Here is a 17,270-nt window from a genome sequence, read left to right as displayed (position 1 = left end):
AGCCCTAAAAAATCTGTGCGTGAGCCCACATCGAACTGCACTGAATAGGTATGAAACTGGGAGAGTTTTCCTTTTACTTGGTGCAGATTTCACATTTCTATCGTCTTTTGTTGCTTTCCTGTGACCGGTCAAAAGTGCACCATGACTTTACGGACACACTGTATTAACCCTAGACACTGATGTAGTCAGATTTAGTCGAACCATATTTCAGTGATAATTTGGACAAACGGAAACAATGGACTAGAATGCCTTACAATGTAAGAAGGCAAAACGTTGAAGCACCCTCGCTGAGGTATCCAGCAGAACGTCTGTGGGGTAGCTTCCCTTTCTCCCCTACCCTGTCCCACAGACAGGTGGACAGCAGCCAGCGGCTCACCTGGATGACCTTATAGAAGTAGGCATACTGTCGAGCCGTGTTCTTGTACTGGCTGAAGACGTCGTGGACAGCCTGTGTGGACTGCAGAGACCGAACTTCGTCCTCCTCGAAGTAGAGCGGCGTGTCGTACTCGCTGGGGAGGGTCTGAATATAGGGCTGCCAGAACGAGTTGGGGTCGGCCCGCTCGCACAGCAGGTGGAAGGCCAGGGTGATGTTCCCCATGGCTTGGAGAATCCGGTCTTGGGAATATAAGGGCCCTGAAGGAACCCAGAATTGAACAGTAACAAGTTCCATCACGTCTTTAAAAAGTATTCAATTTGAAATACATATTAAAGCTATGGAATAACTAAATAGTCCTGTAACATTTAAAGTAACATGCATCTTTCTACCACATCAGAGCACAAGCATGGAAAACATCAAATGTGGATTTCGGAGAAAAGTTCACTGTAGGAAAATAGCCGAGAGATTAAACTGCAGCCTTGAGACAAGTCTTTATGCCCGGCAAGCACCACTACGATTGATTACAGGAAGCAGCTGATCCCTACAGCCATTTTCCTACATGCCTGGGGGTCATTTGTTGGTCATCTTTCTCTGCACCTGAATCCAGTGTAGACTAATTTGATCCAGGCTCTGCTAATTTGCTTGATGAGCAAAGAGACCAATAAACACGATGAGGCTGCAGAGATCTGGGCTCTCAGTCCTAGAGGCTGGGGGTCCCCTGTGCTCATCTTTTCTCTATGTTGTGTCGTGTGTGTTTTTCCTTAAGTCCTGCAGCGCCTTCCTCTCGTGCCCGCCCACTGCTGAGCTGGTCTCGGCAGTTCACTAGGTGAGAAAACAACCAAATACGGTCCTTAGCTCCACAAGATATTTTACATATTTCTATCATTTTCACTTTGCTTTGAACAGTCAGAAATTATTCTCACCCAAAACGGAATTTTTAGCAGATTCAACAGTCATTAGTAATTTCCGTGGAACCCATAAAAATAATTCTTCTGCCTAGGAGGAAAAAAAATAAGAAAACAGTAGAATAAGGAAAACACAGCATGTTCCAGTCTTCAATCCAACTGTGTCTGTGGTCAGAAACCCCACCACACATGAAAGACAATGTAAGGGTGCATATCGGCACCTCGTTTCTAATAGCTGAGTGCATCTTAAATGCAGTAAGCATTGATGGTGTCCTTGAATGAATGTGAGCTGTTTAAAATCCTGTCTCCAGTAGAAAACTAACTATACATACTGAGAAAACAAAAGGAAACTTTCTACTTTAATTTGAAACATATAACAATGTGGCGTAAAGCTCAAAGGTGTTTATTCCTTGCTGTACATTTTTAAATGCTAAAAACAAAACAATTCTACTTCCCGCAAAAACCCGACTCCGTGCATGTGCCCGGCTGCCGGGCCGAGTGTTCAGGGGAAGTCCTCCCTCCTCCACAAGTTCACAGCAGAATCACATGCCCACGACACAGACTTCGGCTTACTCGTTTTTTCCCCAAAGTATTCTCTCATTTTTATCAATGAGATGCCCTTTTCCAATACGTTCTGTATGTGTATTTATTTACATTGCTTGCAGTAAATGTGGTGATGGTACCACAGGTGTGTATGCAGATGTTTAAACTCATCAAAATGCATATAGTCAACATGTACGTTTTTTACATCATCAGTTACCTCAATAAAGCTTAACAAGTATGCCTTAGTAAAAAAACAAACTAACATGCACTTATTGCTTGATGAGCAAAGAGACCAATAAACACGATGAGGCTGCAGAGATCTGGGCTCTCAGTCCTAGAGGCTGGGGATCCCCTGTGCTCATCTTTTCTCTATGTTGTGTCGTGTGTGTTTTTTCTTAAGTCCTGCAGTGCCTTCCTCTCATGCCCGCCCACTGCTGAGCTGGTCTCGGCAGTTCAGCCAAGGTGTTCTGGGCAACAGCCACATTAATGATGCTATTCATCTGATGCAAAAGAACGTGTGCCATCTAATTACTCCGGCAACATTTACCTACTATTTGAATTATGTTTACATACACTTTGTCCCATACTATAGATGATAAGCATCATGAAGAAATCTGATTTTTTTTTTTTTGGAAGCCTGATATAACAAGCAAGGTACCATTGGCATACTATTCCTTATTTTAGAGAGGGGAGAGGGAGAGAGGGGAAGAGGGGAGAGGGAGAGAATGGGGGAGGGGGAGAGGGGGAGGGGAGAGGGGAAGAGGAGGAGGGGAGAGGGGAGAAGGGAGAGGGGAGAGGGGGAGAGGGGGAGAGGAGAAAAGGGGGAGAGGGGGAGAGGAGAAAAGGGGGAGAGGGGGGAGGGGGAGAGGGGGAGGGGAGAGGGAGAGAGGGGGAAATGGGGAGGAGCAAGAAGCACCAACTAGTAGTAGTTGCTTCTTGTATGTGCCTTGACCAGGCAAGCCTGGGGCTTTGAACCAGCAACCTAAGCATTCCAGGTCAACGCTTTATTCACTGCACCACCACAGGTTAGGCCAGATTATTCAATAAATATCTAATAAATCAGTGTATGGTTTATCTTTTTATCATCAAAAGGTTAACTACAACCTGGCCAAAAATGTTGCTGGAAGTTTGAGCAGGCCTAGTAATAACACCCATTTCTTCTACCCAAGTTCTGAACCAACTAAGAGAGACACAAGACTCCAACAGATGGTCACGCAAAATATCCCTAACTGAATCCCAGAATTAGATTCCCACCTGGTTACAGGTAGCACTGGAGCCCCCGAGACCTCCCACACATGACTGGCCCCTGGAAACTTGGGGAGAGGGCACAGCACGGTGAACACACATGGCAGACATCTCCCCAAGACAAAGGCCAGCCCCAGTTCCTCTCCCCAATCATCACAGAGTAAGTATTTCCAGGAGAGGCGTAGAGAGGCAGAGGAGGCTGCTGCTCCCTCTATCTGGAAGGAAGGACAAAGAGTGAAGAACAAGGATCTGTCCCTCAGCGGATGTATATTTCTCTTCTTTTCCTATCACCTCTGGTTTGTCATTTCAGTAAGTGGTACCTCCAACCACTCAGACATCCATTCCAAAAAACCGGTAAGCGTCCTGCATCCTCTACACTGCCTTTCCCCAGCCCCACCTACATCCAATCAACCTCAGAGCCCCGTGCGCTCCACCCACAAACCACCTGAGCCCACATCCTTCTCTATACTTAGAGCTCAGAATCCCATGAGACATGTTCTATGGGCCCCTAACAGAGGCCCCAAAACGTGACCTGACTTGCCCACTCATGAGTTATTAGCATGGCTCCCAAGGAGGACAGGTGGCAGGGGCTGCCCAGAACACATTAGGGGATCTCTGTGGCAGGAGAGACAGTGCTGGCTGCGCCCGGCACCCCTTCCCACCCACAAGGCTCAGGACAAGCCCAAGGCATCTGCTTCACGTCCTGTGTTCTCTGTTTTCCAACCGCTGGTCAGCAGGAGAGTCAACCACCCTATTGCTGCATGGAGCTAATCTGTTGAAAAATACTGCTCTATACAACACAATCCAGACGTACTCACACCCCCCCGACCCCGGCCCAGACCAACAGTTTATAAACTCACCTTGATATCTCTTGTTGCTCTCAAACCAAAGCCCTCTTCTTTGAAATTAACCATTTCAAAACCCTCAACCGAAGCTCCATTTTCAGAGGCCCATTTCATTAGATCAGGAAAGTAATCTTCTCTTTTCCCATCAAAAGTAACAGACAGACCTGTATCAATCCACATTTTACAAAACAAAAGCTACTTTTAGGACATATTCATGTTACTCTCAGAAAATAAAACAATGTAACTGACATGGTAAATAGTAATAACGCTCAAATCTTGAAAAAAATTCACAGCTACCACCATATAGTTACAGCACATAGTGACAGGAAGGGTACTTGAAATCCTCAACTCCCTCTGGGTTACAGAGAAATATTTACAGACCCCAGATAATACGAATACTGACTGTTAGGTATATGATGGGAAGGGGAAAACCCTCGCAGCGACTGCAGATTCAAAGAGCAGCTCCCTCGTCAGTTAACATGCCATCTCTCAGATGCACATTTGCTTTAACAAAACTCCCTGAAAACAAACATCAGCAGCTCACACGTGTGCACAAGAAGATGCGTGTAGGGCCGAGCCCTGACTCTAAGAGCACAAACCTGGAGAGCTCTGTGAAAGAACTTTGTGGAGCAATGTAAATGAGCTGGATCGCATGCATCGATACAAGTAAAACACAAAAGTAGTTTGTGATACCACTTATGTACATTTTAAAAACACCAGCTACTACCATATATTTTTATGAGGCTATAGTTGAAGTAGAAAAACATTCACAGTCAAGATAACACCCTCCACGTGGAGGGAAGGGGAGGAGATGAAGTGTGGGGCTGCAGACATCTATATGCATAACAGTTATTTCTTAAAAACAAATACAAAATAAAATAAGCAATGAAGGAAGGGAAACGGATCAGACCAGCAGGCGGGCAGGAAGGAAAGGAGAACTTGAACGGACCGGCAAGGCTTTCGCATGTTTTCAATCTGGGCCCTTAAGTGTTGCTATATTATTTTCTGCGTTTTTCAGCTTGCTATTTTATTTAAAATGTTCAGAAAGATAAGCCGTGCGTAGGAAAAACCATTCTCTTTTGGCTGAATAAAGGGAGAGGAACAGGAACTTGATTAACAGGAGGAGCTGGGAGAGGAAGCCAGCCCAGGTGTCCACAGCCACGGCAGCACTGTGTCATTACGGGTCACCTAGGTGTGTAGAGCGGGACTACCCGGCAGTGTTGAAGAAAACTGATTTTGCTCGAGAGGATCTCAGACTCACTGAAAACAAGTGGGCGCTCTAGCTTTGCTGTCAGTTGCAGCAAACAGTTCCTGCTCAGAAGACACGCAAGACATACAAAACTTCTCAGCCATGTCTCTGGTGAGCCAGAATTAGTGTCTGCATGCGGTGCAGACAAACTCCTTATGAAGGGGCCTGTCCCCCTCTGGGCTTTGGAACCATCAAACCGAAGGCTGCAGGTTGGTGGGTGTGCACAGGGAGCAATTAAGCTACCACTTCACAGAGCAAATAAACCCTCTCTGACTCACTTTCACGGCAATAAATAAACAGGGAGCCCAAGGACGTTCTCTCATCCTTTAAAACGCAGACTACTTGTTATGCTTTTGCCTCCACCTCCCATGTGGCCCTGAATACCAATCTTTACTTTTTGTGCCTTACAGAACAAAAACAATAGGAATATTGAATAGGCTTTTTCAACTGACACTTGGCCCCAGTGCCAGCCTGGCTGAGAGTGAATCTACCCTGTAAAAACATAGCTTGGGAAATAGAACTACATCTCCTATTTAATCGAAATGTGACTGAGTTCATCATAAATCTTGATCGACACTGACCCATCAGTATATACTCATGTGTTGACTATACACAGCATTATGGACTGACCTCAAATCCTGACAGAAGCAGAGTATGGAAAAACATTTAAATATATGTTTCACATAACAAAGGTAAATTGAAGTTGGTCATTTTAGCCCCCAGAAACAAACATCTCCCCCTTTAAAGCTCAGCATTTTCCCTCCCCCAAAGCAAGCAACAGCTCCCAGAAACGACAGGCTCCTGGTCCCGTTCCTCCCAGCCCCCCACTCCCCCACAGCGACCGCAGAGAGGACGAATAACCAGGACTGTGACCCCTCTCCACACCATTTTCTTAAAATATGTGATCATTCCCGCAAATGTACCTTTCTGTTTTTTTCGTATTTTCTCCACTAGAGACCGGATCTGCACATACTCCTCCCACTCCTTTCCTGGGCCAGGTGCGGGACTACTGCATTCTGCAACATAAAAGCCACACACTCAGACACTTAACCCGTGGTCTTCAGGAGAGAGAAGATTTTGGTTGTTGTTGATTTGTTTTTAAAGGACAAAGGTACTACAGCTACAATGACAAACATGAGAAGCACAAATCAGGTGTAATTTCAAGGCACGTAAACCCCCTCACACCATTCAATACCCCACATTCAGCTGTACCCCCAGTACCTAAGTGTGAGCAGCTGGCTTACACCTACCTCATTCCCACTGCTGGTGTGTTTTCCCAAGAATATACTTGTAAACAGCAAAATCTAAAAAGCTACACTAAAATACAAAATACTGCCCTGAAAACTCTTCTAGATAGTGAAAGAAGATGCTATTGAAAGTCAACATTCCTTTCTAGTTAAACCTCCTAACAACTGCTCCCTACAGGAACCATTAAATTGGACATAAGGACAATTAGTCAACAAACATTTCATACCCAAGTGTAAGACACTATATTAAGCACTCTGGGAGAGTCACACAAAGAGACGGCACAGTCACTGCTAAAGAGGAAGCTGTGATTCTACTACAGGCCCGGAAGTGACCGCACAAGGCCCGAGAGCCGGCCATGCACTTGGCCCCCAGCTGGCCTGCCCACAGCTCTCTGCTGTTTAAACAGATCAGTTTAAAGAAAGCCTTTCCCGTGCTCCTGCTAAACCTCTGGCCTCCTTTGTTCCCCAGTGAAAGCAGTATATGTGGTAATACACAGTAACGAGCTGTATGCCGGCTCATAAAAAGGTTGACCAGTCTTACTCACTCTTCCATCAACAACTACTGCCTGGGGCCCTGGAATATAAGACGGAACCTGTCCTCAAGCTGCCTCCACTCTAGTGTGGGCGACAGGTGGGACACAGCCTGGGGAAGGCCCGCACTGCTTCTGGGTGGGAGGGGGACCTAGGGGGTCCATGGGAACACTCAAGGAGGGACCCAACCCACACTTGGTCGCTGCCTGCTTGTCAGGGAAAGATAGCTAAATTTTTATTTGGGGTTTAGCCTGTCACGTAATCTAAACATAAGGAGGAAAGAAAATGGGACAAATGTTGTTAGTTAATAGAGTGACCCCAGCTAAATTTGAAACATACATAGCACCAATTTAAGTTCACAATTAAAAAAAAAGTTACCTGCTTATACTAACTTACTAAAGCAAGATATTTAATTTCCTTGAACCAAGAACGCACAACTTCAGCACGTGAACACTGGAAGATTATTACTGAGTCTCTGAAAATAAAGGTGAGCCATCCTAGCGCGGAAGCCATTCCGAAGGTCTGCTGAGAGTCTGCTCTGCTCAGCTTGGGCTCGACCGCCCACAGCGCACCTCACAGGCCTGGGCTCGCACGGTCCTCATCACACTCCCACGGTGGGCTTCACTTACCAAGATGAACACTGAGACCCAGCGGGGCTAAGCAACCGGTCTGAGGCCACACTGTCAGAAAGCAGTCTCCTGGTGCCCCGGGAGGCCCGCGTGCTGGGAGCCTGTGCTGTAGAAGCTCCCTGCTCAGCCCTTCATCCCGGACCCGTTATAGTTACACAGCACCCACAGGCGGCAGCTGCTCCATTTTACAGGTGGGGACACCGAGAGGTCAAGAGGTTCTGAAACTTGCCCAGGCCACGTGGCTAACTTCATGCTTCACCAGATAGTGACACTCCCAGGCAGCACTGCGAATGCAGGAGACCACACACACACGCCCCACAGAAAGGTGAGAAGGCAAAGAGCAGAACTCACTCTGTAACAGCTCACTAGTCAAGTTCAAGGTTTCCTTCGGTGACACACTTGCTGCAGCACCAGTGCCTGATTTCTGTGTTTTTACTCGACTCTTCTTACCCATTTTCTGACTATAGAGAAGAGAAAGACAAAAAGAATACATTACATTTCCAAAGAACAAAATGAAGAAATAAAATGCAGCACAGCAGTGACTTAGCCTTAAGATGCTAAAATCTTATCTCCTATGTACCATGTCCTAAAGTTTCCTTCCAGAAAAAAATGTGTGATAAATATTAGTATTTGGAGGCTCTCAAATGAAAAGAAATCTGCTTTGTAGTCTCTGGAAGAAAAATTCATTCTTTTTTACCTACAAAAACTCTAAGAAAATTTTATTCTAGAATTTTTTTCAAACTACACAGATTTTATTATATATACTAAAACGTTTATTGTGATACCACAGAGGTAAAAGTTACGTACACATACATAAGAAAGACTAATCTAATCCTTTTATTTTGATCCACAGAGAAGTCAAAGTGCCTTGTCCAGGGCTTCAGACCACACACTTGAACAAGGTCCTGGAGGTCGAACATATAAGAAATGGCCAGACTACTCCACAAACAGATGGGTTTTCGGTCTGTTAGAAAGCATCAGAGCAGGAGTAAGTCCATTTCCGATAGGCATTTATGAGCAGGGCCACGAGCATCTGCATGGTGCTCTGTCCTGGTCAGATATGTCCCACCCACGACCTCCCTGGGTCCCTGCCACACCTGCAGAGGCCAGTGGTAACGACAGCTGTGTCTGGGGGCTCAGACTCAGTTGTTGCTTGGCCAAGAACCAAGCAATGGATCCACATCTTCCCACCTGAAATCCTGTAGTCTGTCCAGCCCAAAGACGGGCTGTACACCAGTGCGTGCACTGGCTTGAACAAGCTCTCCTGGTCAATGGCCAGGACCACCGAGAGCCTGCCGGAGACAACCAAACAAGGAGAGGCCAGGCCTGCACCCTCAGGGCAAGGAGGTGGGAAAGCAAGACTCACAGCCGAAGAATTCCTCAAACACACCGGGAGAGGAACTACACGGAGAGGTGCTGGGCAGAAAGTACAATCAGAAAAGGAAAACTGCACTTGAAGAATAGGTTTCTGGGGAAAAGTTTGAGAAGGCATTAGAATCCAGTATGAAAGGTTTCCTAAATTCAACCCCCCTCATTAGCTAACACAGATTTCCCCAACACCTCGGCTTTGAAATAACTACCTACCCTTTCCATTTAGAATTAAAATATTTCTTACACACATAATTTTTATTGTGATTTCAGCTGAATCTGGAGCTAGATTCCAAGTTTCAACAAATGAAACAGTCAAGTAGGTACCCTGAATACCCTTACTGCTCTCAGTGGAAAAGACTACCTATTAGAAATTCCTGACCAGCGGTGGCGCAGTGGACAGAGCATCCACCTGGGACGCTGAGGATCCAGGTTCGAGACCCTGAGGCCGCTGGCTTGAGCACAGACTCACCAGCTTGAGTACAGGGTCACTGACTGGACTATGGGATCACATGATCCCATGGTGGCTGGCCTGAGCCCAAAGCTCACTGGCTTGAGCAAGGGGTCTCTGGCTTGGCTGGAGTGAAACCTCCCTCCCCGTTCCCCCTCTTCCAGTCAAGGCATATATGAGAAGCAATCAATGAACAACTAAAGTGACACAACTGCAGGTTGACACTTCTCATCTTTCTCCCTGTCTATCGCAAAAAATAAATAAAAAAAAAATAAGAAGAAATCATAAGTTTCTACAAAAACAACATATTTATCTTCAATATTTATTTCAAATATTTACATTAGAAAAATATAAAGACGTGCTAAATTAAATGTGTGTATACACACCCTCACATTCACTCAAGTTAAATCTCACATGCTAACCAGAGGTACAATGTTAAATGAAAGTTGTTTCTCCCAAGTTGAAGTTGAAGTCAGGTACAATTTAGAAATTCTTATTATCTGGAGAGAAACAAAGCATCTGGTTAAAAAAGGATTCCTTTTTAATTTATTCATTTTAGAGAGGGGGATGAGAAACGGAGAGAGAAGGGGGGAGGAGCAGGAAGCATCAACTCTCATATGTGCCTTGACCAGGCAAGTGCTGGGTTTTGAACCGACGATCTCTCAGGTTGACGCTTGATCCACTGCGCCACCACAGGTCAGGCCCCCAAAAGGACTTAAATATTACTTAAGACAAAAGGAAATGTATAGAAAAGCAATACAGACTTGAGAGACAAATGTAGTCTACAAACAGTTCTAGTTGAAGAGGCATCTGTAAGAAGGCACCGTGCACACGTATCTACTCTTCACCATCAGATAGTTTAGCCTGGCCTGAGGCGGCGCAGTGGACAGGCACCAACCTGGAATGCTGAGGTTGCCAAGTTCAAAGCCCCAGGCTTGCCCAGTCAAAGCACACAGATAGGAGCAACTAGGAGTTGATGCTTCCTGCTCCCCCCACCACACCCCCGTCTTTTCTCTCTATTCCTCTCTCTCTAAAATCAATAAGTAAAATATTAAAAGAAAAAAAAAGTTTAGAAACATACAGAATCCTCAAAGTGTGGCTCCTTAAAAAAACTACTTAGCTAAGTCTACCAACAGTCTCTCCACCTGATAAAATAAACTTTAAAAGACAGTAAAATCAATGCATACTCAATTGTTATTTAAAGCACTATTATGCAGATGACATCTGCAATCAACAACCACCTTTGACCAATCAAGGTACTCTTCTGCACGTCACCTGTGTAGTGGAAAAAGGGGTGGGCCAGGAGAGGTCCGATGACGTGTACCTAGCAGCGGTCAGCAAGCTCATTAGTCAGCAGAGCCAAATATCAACAGCACAACGACTGAAACTTCTTTTGAGAGCCAAGTTTTTTAAGCTTAAACTATATAGGTAGGTACATTCCTTATCGAGGTAGCGCCCGCATGTGGAATTTTGTGGAAGAACCACACTCAAGGAGCCAAAGAGCTGTGTGTGACTTGTGAGCGCAGTTTGCCGACCAATTAGGGTACCTGGCTGACGACAGGGGTGGTGGTGAGGGAAGGTACTGGATGCTGAACCTGTTTTTACAAAGTGTACGTCACACATACTGATAGACTGAGATGGAATTTAGCTGCATGGGGTTTTCTTTCCCCCTAAAAAAATTCTAAATGGAAAGGATGTATATTTGTATTTTTCCTCAGTTGCTTTCAATTAAGTGAAACTAGAATAAACATTTTTGATTACACTTATTTGGCAATTTATCCGAGAACCTTAGCTTACACCCAGCATCTGTTTTTCAATGGGTCCAACTTTCCAGCTGAATGGACGGAAGGAGAGAAGAGCCCTGTGGCCGCCTCTACCTCAGGCACCCAGCTGTAAACATACTCGGGAAGGGGTGTGAGAGCCTGCCTAAGCTTTGTGTAGGAAGAAAAGAACCTCGCTAAAACACTCTGCAGGCCGTTAGAATCAGATTACTGTATTCGGAATTAAAAGCACAAATTATAGGCTGATGTGATGTGTAGGAAAATGAAAGCACTCCCAGACTGAAAAGTATTGAACTGTGCAATGTTTTCTTCTCTCCTGCAGGAACTGACAAGGCACATACAGTCTTGGCATTACAGGGTGCCCGCTAACTAAAACTAGTGTGTATCGGAAGTGTGTTCTCTTTGCACGGTGGCAGGGGCTAGCAGTAGGGTCAAGCCATACTAATTTACACCAGTTTAAGTGGCTAACTGGGACTCATCATTCCAGTCTCTATCTAAGGAGGTCCTGATGGGCCACAACGCAGAAAGACCAAGTCAGGCCAAGGAGGCAGGCAGGAAGATGGAATTAATTTCAACTCAGGAGCTACTTAAGATGAATGGAGACCTATAAATTGCATATAAGTACAATTTAAATCTCCATACAGAACAATTTGGACTGTCATATAGACACAGATATATACAAACCCAAATTGGAGGTTTTAATAAAAAGAAATATATATGTTCCTTGCTTTCCACATTTTTTGCTATTTTCCACTAATTTACATCATAATTTTAGAGACCCTTAAACCATTTCTGATTGACTTTTTGATACATAATAGTTTTAAACTGCTGTTGAATTAAGTTGTAAATACACTTAAATTAATATAAGGCTATTTAAAGGAAGTTGCAAAACAAACCTTTCATAAAGCAATGAATCACGTGGTATCATGAATAATCATTTCCTATTATGTATACCTTTCTAACAGGAGGAAGAAAAATGTTAAGCGTGAAGGAATAGCTATGATCTGTCAAGTAATGACTCTGAAACCACCTACACTCCTCCCATAAGGATTCTAGAGCTGTGGAATTTCAGGTTTGGAAGAGACCTCTGGAGTCACCCGTGTTAACTCTCAACCCTGCAAAAGTTTAAAATAATGACAGGTAATGTGGTGTGGCAGTTATGGTTGTGGAAGTGCTTTGCTACCCACTGTCAAATTCCAGTCTAAAACCCCGGGGGGAGGCAGGGGGGAGCCTGTCATCCGCTCACAACTCATACCTAACCAGTGCGGACACGGACACGGGGTCAGAAGCCAGCAGGGCCCCAAAGTCCTGAGGGCGCAACCCCACTCTGCACATCTGCACCAGCTGCCCCTTCGCCTCCACGGGGGTGTCGCTCAGGAGCCCTGCCCCCGCAGTCCTACACTGCTGGAAGCTCAGGCCTCTTCACCTTGTCCTAATTCTATCTCTAAAATAGAAACCTCCCTTCAAAGTTTTGAAAACAGCCCTGGCCGGTTGGCTCAGTGGTAGAGCGTCGGCCTGGAGTGCGGAAGTCCCAGGTTCGATTCCCGGCCAGGGCACACAGGAGAAGCGCCCATCTGCTTCTCCACCCCTCCCCCGCTCCTTCCTCTCTGTCTCTCTCTTCCCCTCCCGCAGCCGAGGCTCCATTGGAGCAAAGATGGCCCGGGTGCTGGGGATGGCTCCTTGGCCTCTGCCCCAGGCGCTAGAATGGCTCTGGTTGTGACAGAGCCACGTGCTGGAGGGGCAGAGCGTCGCCCCCTGGTGGGCATGCCAGGTGGATCCCGGTCGGGCGCATGCGGGAGTCCGTCTGACTGTCTCTTCCCATTTCCAGCTTCAGAAAAATACAAAAAAAAAAAAAAAAAAAAAAAGTTTTGAAAACAGCTTCCTGTGCCCTCCAAAGCCTTCTCTTCTCCAGACTTAACATGCCTTCACAACACACTTCTCGGAAGTGGACAAAGCCACTTGGAAAACACCGCTCACTAAAACATATCTAAGCCAACAAAACCTTTCCCATGTGCTCTAAGAGGGACACAGTTCAGTGGGACTCCTGCCTTCCTAGAACTCAATTCAGGGAGATTTTACTAATATATCTACAACTGCCCTAGCTTTTCCACAAGCCAAGTGAACAAATGAAACCATTCGTTCAGTGCATATTTCTCGAGTATCTACTCTGAAATGCAAAGGTGAGTAAGATGTAGTCCCACAGCCTTTAGAATAAGATGGTCGTCAACTAAATTCTTTCGTTGAATATAATGATCTTTGGCAAGACAGACGTGTTATATTAAACAACTGCGTTTTGAAACCTAAACACAAGTATTCATGCTGGCCATCATGAATTTGCTTCTAAGCTACTAAATCATGTCATCCCTGCCATGTAGTGTGCTGTGGCAGGTCCCCAGCATGACTGTCTTCATCACAACTGTGTCACGAGGACATTTACTATGTGAAGAGCTGAAATAAGCATTTCTAAAAAATTCACACAATCAAGATAGATATCATGCCCACTCTGTAGATGAGAAAGCTGAAGTTCGGAGAGGTTGATTTTGTGCAAGATAATAGACCCAGTTGGTGGCAGAGCCTCACCAGCACAGCTTGGTGACAAACTTTACTTATGATACTCAGTAGGATCTCATGATTCTGCTCAAAACCAAACCACTTACCAAGGCTCTGAAGGTCTGCCGTCATTTCCGAGGTTCCAAACAACAGCATTCCTTTAGAGTGAAGGTCTATATCTCTCTGGTCTTTAAAAGTACAGAGCCACTTTGCTGCCTCGCTCGGAGCGGCTCGGCTTAAACGTGGAGCCAAACTTCCAAATTAGCTCCTGCCCAACCCTGCACACCCTGCCCACATTCGCCTTTGCAAGGCCGCATCCTGGTCACAGATGGAGAGTGCAGAAACTGCTCAGTAACCATGGCACGCAGCAGTACTAAAGCATTACCTTCAACAATGAAAACCTTTAGTAGTCATCAGCAAATATGGTATGGCAAAAGCAACATTAATGAGTAGTTTTCAACACTAACCCTTGCTTTCTCTTAACTGTGCTTAACAGAAAACTACTGAAATGGAAGTAACCCTGTTCACTGAGACTGGAACCTTAAAAACAGTCACGGAATTTTTTGGACCGTATTATGTTCCTCTAATGACGTGGATCCTAAGAGAAAGGGAAAGTGCATAATTGTAGAAAGGTAATAAGCTGAAAATATTGCATGTGTATTAGGAGTTCCACATGGACACCTGATTATCTAAATTCTCTAGTTCTTCAAAATAACAGTGGAAGTATTTCTTCCTACTGGTCCCACAGCCCTCCCCTCCCTCTGCACCCATTACAGAGCCTGGGCATGTAAAATTTTACTTGAGCTTGGTAAACAGCATACTTCGGGTCCCTTTCAAAATTTTAACTTCAGAGTCAGACCTGTCTTCTATTATGACTTGTCTTCCACTGTCAGCCAAGAGTGTTTAGACTTATCTTGATTATTAATTAACTTTCTTGCTTGAATAAAAAAGAATGTCGAAGTCTTAACTTTGGTACTGTATTTGAATTTATCATCACTTGGAATCATTTTTCTTCCACTCAAACTGATTTCAGTTGAAAACTGTCAATACCTGTGTTGCACCTCATTTTTAGGATCTGCTTATATCCCAAACCTGGAGGGAACTCTGCACCTGGAAACCGAAGCCAGCTAATCTCGGGTTGAGTTACTGGGTGAATTTAACAACAAAAAGCAGGACTTCTATCTAATCTTGCCAATTATGCTAATAAAGCTTTTTTCCCTAAGCCTACTAAGTAACTTAAAAAAAAGCCTCAACTCCTTTGTAATAGAAAAATATATTATGTGTATTAATATTTTGTTATTTTACTTTAAAAATGTGAATTAATTTTATATGCCAATCAAAATATTTAACATCTCCAATATTATAAATAGGAAAATGAAATATAAGGAAATCTACTGTACGGAAGTCAGTTTTGTCAAGTAAGACACACCTGTAAATGCAACAAAAGTGAAAACTAGAAAAATTTGGAAGCAAGGAACCCTTCATCGGATACTCTGAACTGGCTGACCATGACTCAGAATGAATGGCTGTCCAAGATACACACTTCCATGACAGCAGCAAGAGAAAAATGGCGCTCAGCAAATCAAACTATGGGCACAAACAGAATGCTAGCTAATTGAGAAAACAACTGGCCACAAGCAACTTCTAAAGAACAGAACAGTTCAGATACATTCACTGTTCTGTTAAAAAATGTTTAATGCTAATGTAATACATGACTGCTATTCCTCTGTGGGGAACAAAATCTAGGCTCCATTCCCAGGATTTAGGTACAAGGAGAGGAAGCACACTTGAAATTCCTCCTCCCCACCCCCAACAGAAGCACCATGCGCCTGACCTGTAGTGGCGCAGTGGATAAAGCGTCGACCTGGAAATGCTGAGGTCGCCGGTTCGAAACCCTGGGCTTGCCTGGTCAAGGCACATATGGGAGTTGATGCTTCCAGCTCCTCCCCCCTGTCTCTCTCTCCTCTCTCTCCCTCTCTGTCTCTCTCTCCTCTCTAAAAATGAATAAATAAATAAATAAATAAAAAAGAAGCACCATGCACAACACAAGGATAGACAGACCAGTTTCTAAAGATAAAAACCCTCCCAGTGAAAGATATTCATCAATCTACACACAAAAATCCACTATTATTAGTTTCATTTCTGAATGCTGCTTCAGATTAGTGATAAGAAAAAAGAAAACTGTAATTAAAACATGTTAAGGGACTTAAAATGCCTCAAACTACTAAATGATATCTAGTAAAAAAAAAAAAATGTAACCCTGAGACAGGACATAGGATTTTTACTCATACTTTTACTAAAATCCCACATAGCACAAACTATGTCCCTGGTTTCCACTGAATTCAGTAATTATCGATGAGCAAGCCCCCGTTAATGCTGATACCTGCCTAGCTGTCACCTCCTTCACGATTCTCTTTTAGATACTGAGGAGACCGTTCTCAAAACAAAAACAGTTGAACTTGAGAATGGAAAAAATATCTGTGTACAACCTTCACATTTTTCTCATTTTCCAGCAGCCCTCTCTAAAGCAAAGGTTTAATCATCATCTAAAATGTGACCTAAATGTTCACGACAGGAAGAGAAGCTCCATATGTGTTCCTTGCTTAATGACCATCTTTTGTACTTCCGAACAGAATGGGCAGACCTGAACAGAAACTTCCACTTGGACAGCACAGGTAGGCACAAATGTTGCAGTCCTCACTCAAGCCCAACATCATTCCTAGTCCAGGGGAGAAAAGCACTGAAAGATGTTAGTGCACAGGAGAGCTGAGCAGCAGCAACCATTTTACTCGTGCAGAGGAGAGTTTCATCTCAGATGTTAACTCGCAATTTTGAATACACAGAGAGAAAGCAGGGCACACAGAAAGGGGTAGCAGAAGGCGAAGAACCCAGGATATTTTGGGTTCCAACAGAGGTTGTTCTGTAGCTGTTTGAGAACTCAGCTTTCCAAGCTACTTTCTTGGGATGGAGAAAAACTCCTTAAATTGCTGGAACTTTACCAAATACCAATCACAGCAGCCCCTGGGGCTAATTTAGTAAGGCAGGGCTACGTGCATAGTAGCCTGTCCAGACGGACACAATACATCATGGCTCAAGTAGGTCTTAACTAAGAATTAACCATGGAGAGGAGGAAAGCAGCTTTTCCTTTCCTATGAGTTTAATGCATTTACTTAAAGTAGTAAGAAAAACCTCTCCACGATGATTACTGTTTTTAGTTCCGCTTTGAAATATTAAAGGGGTCATTTTGCAGAAGAAAAATGGGAAAGGGAGAGGTATCATTTACGTATGATAAAATTCACAGTTAACGCCCAGTTCTGAATCTTGACAATCGCAAATAAGCCGTGTAACCACCACCGCAACCAAGCCACGGACAAGTCCCTCGCTAAAAGATTAACGCCTCCGAGGTTCATAAAAGCAAAATCAAACTGTCAACAAACTTTAAAAGTATTTTTGCTTTTGAAATATCGCCGCCTTCATTTGGAAAAGCAAAAACAATACCCTTCAAGCGATCCTGAACGTGTCAACACATGGCGGGGGTGAAGCCCCCGCA

The 17,270-nt window shown here is 44.4% G+C and overlaps 1 protein-coding gene across 1 annotated transcript in view; it reads right to left on the bottom strand.

Annotated features, from left to right (window-relative positions):
* Positions 1–17,270, bottom strand: part of SETD3 (SET domain containing 3, actin N3(tau)-histidine methyltransferase) — a 69,351-nt gene that overhangs the window by 51,119 nt on the left and 962 nt on the right. The window contains exons 2-6 of the mRNA XM_066276007.1: positions 7,922–8,031; positions 6,087–6,179; positions 3,930–4,078; positions 1,300–1,372; positions 377–633 (exon numbers count right to left, since the gene is read on the bottom strand). Coding sequence (XP_066132104.1) covers positions 377–633; positions 1,300–1,372; positions 3,930–4,078; positions 6,087–6,179; positions 7,922–8,024 — 675 coding nt within the window. The 5' untranslated portion in view covers positions 8,025–8,031. The remainder of the gene's footprint in view (positions 1–376; positions 634–1,299; positions 1,373–3,929; positions 4,079–6,086; positions 6,180–7,921; positions 8,032–17,270) is intronic.

The sequence above is a fragment of the Saccopteryx bilineata genome, chromosome 4, assembly GCF_036850765.1.
Source record: "Saccopteryx bilineata isolate mSacBil1 chromosome 4, mSacBil1_pri_phased_curated, whole genome shotgun sequence".
Taxonomy (NCBI): Eukaryota; Metazoa; Chordata; class Mammalia; order Chiroptera; family Emballonuridae; genus Saccopteryx; species Saccopteryx bilineata.
The sequence above is the reverse complement of the archived record's forward strand: the minus strand, read 5'-3'. Positions and strand labels throughout refer to the sequence as shown.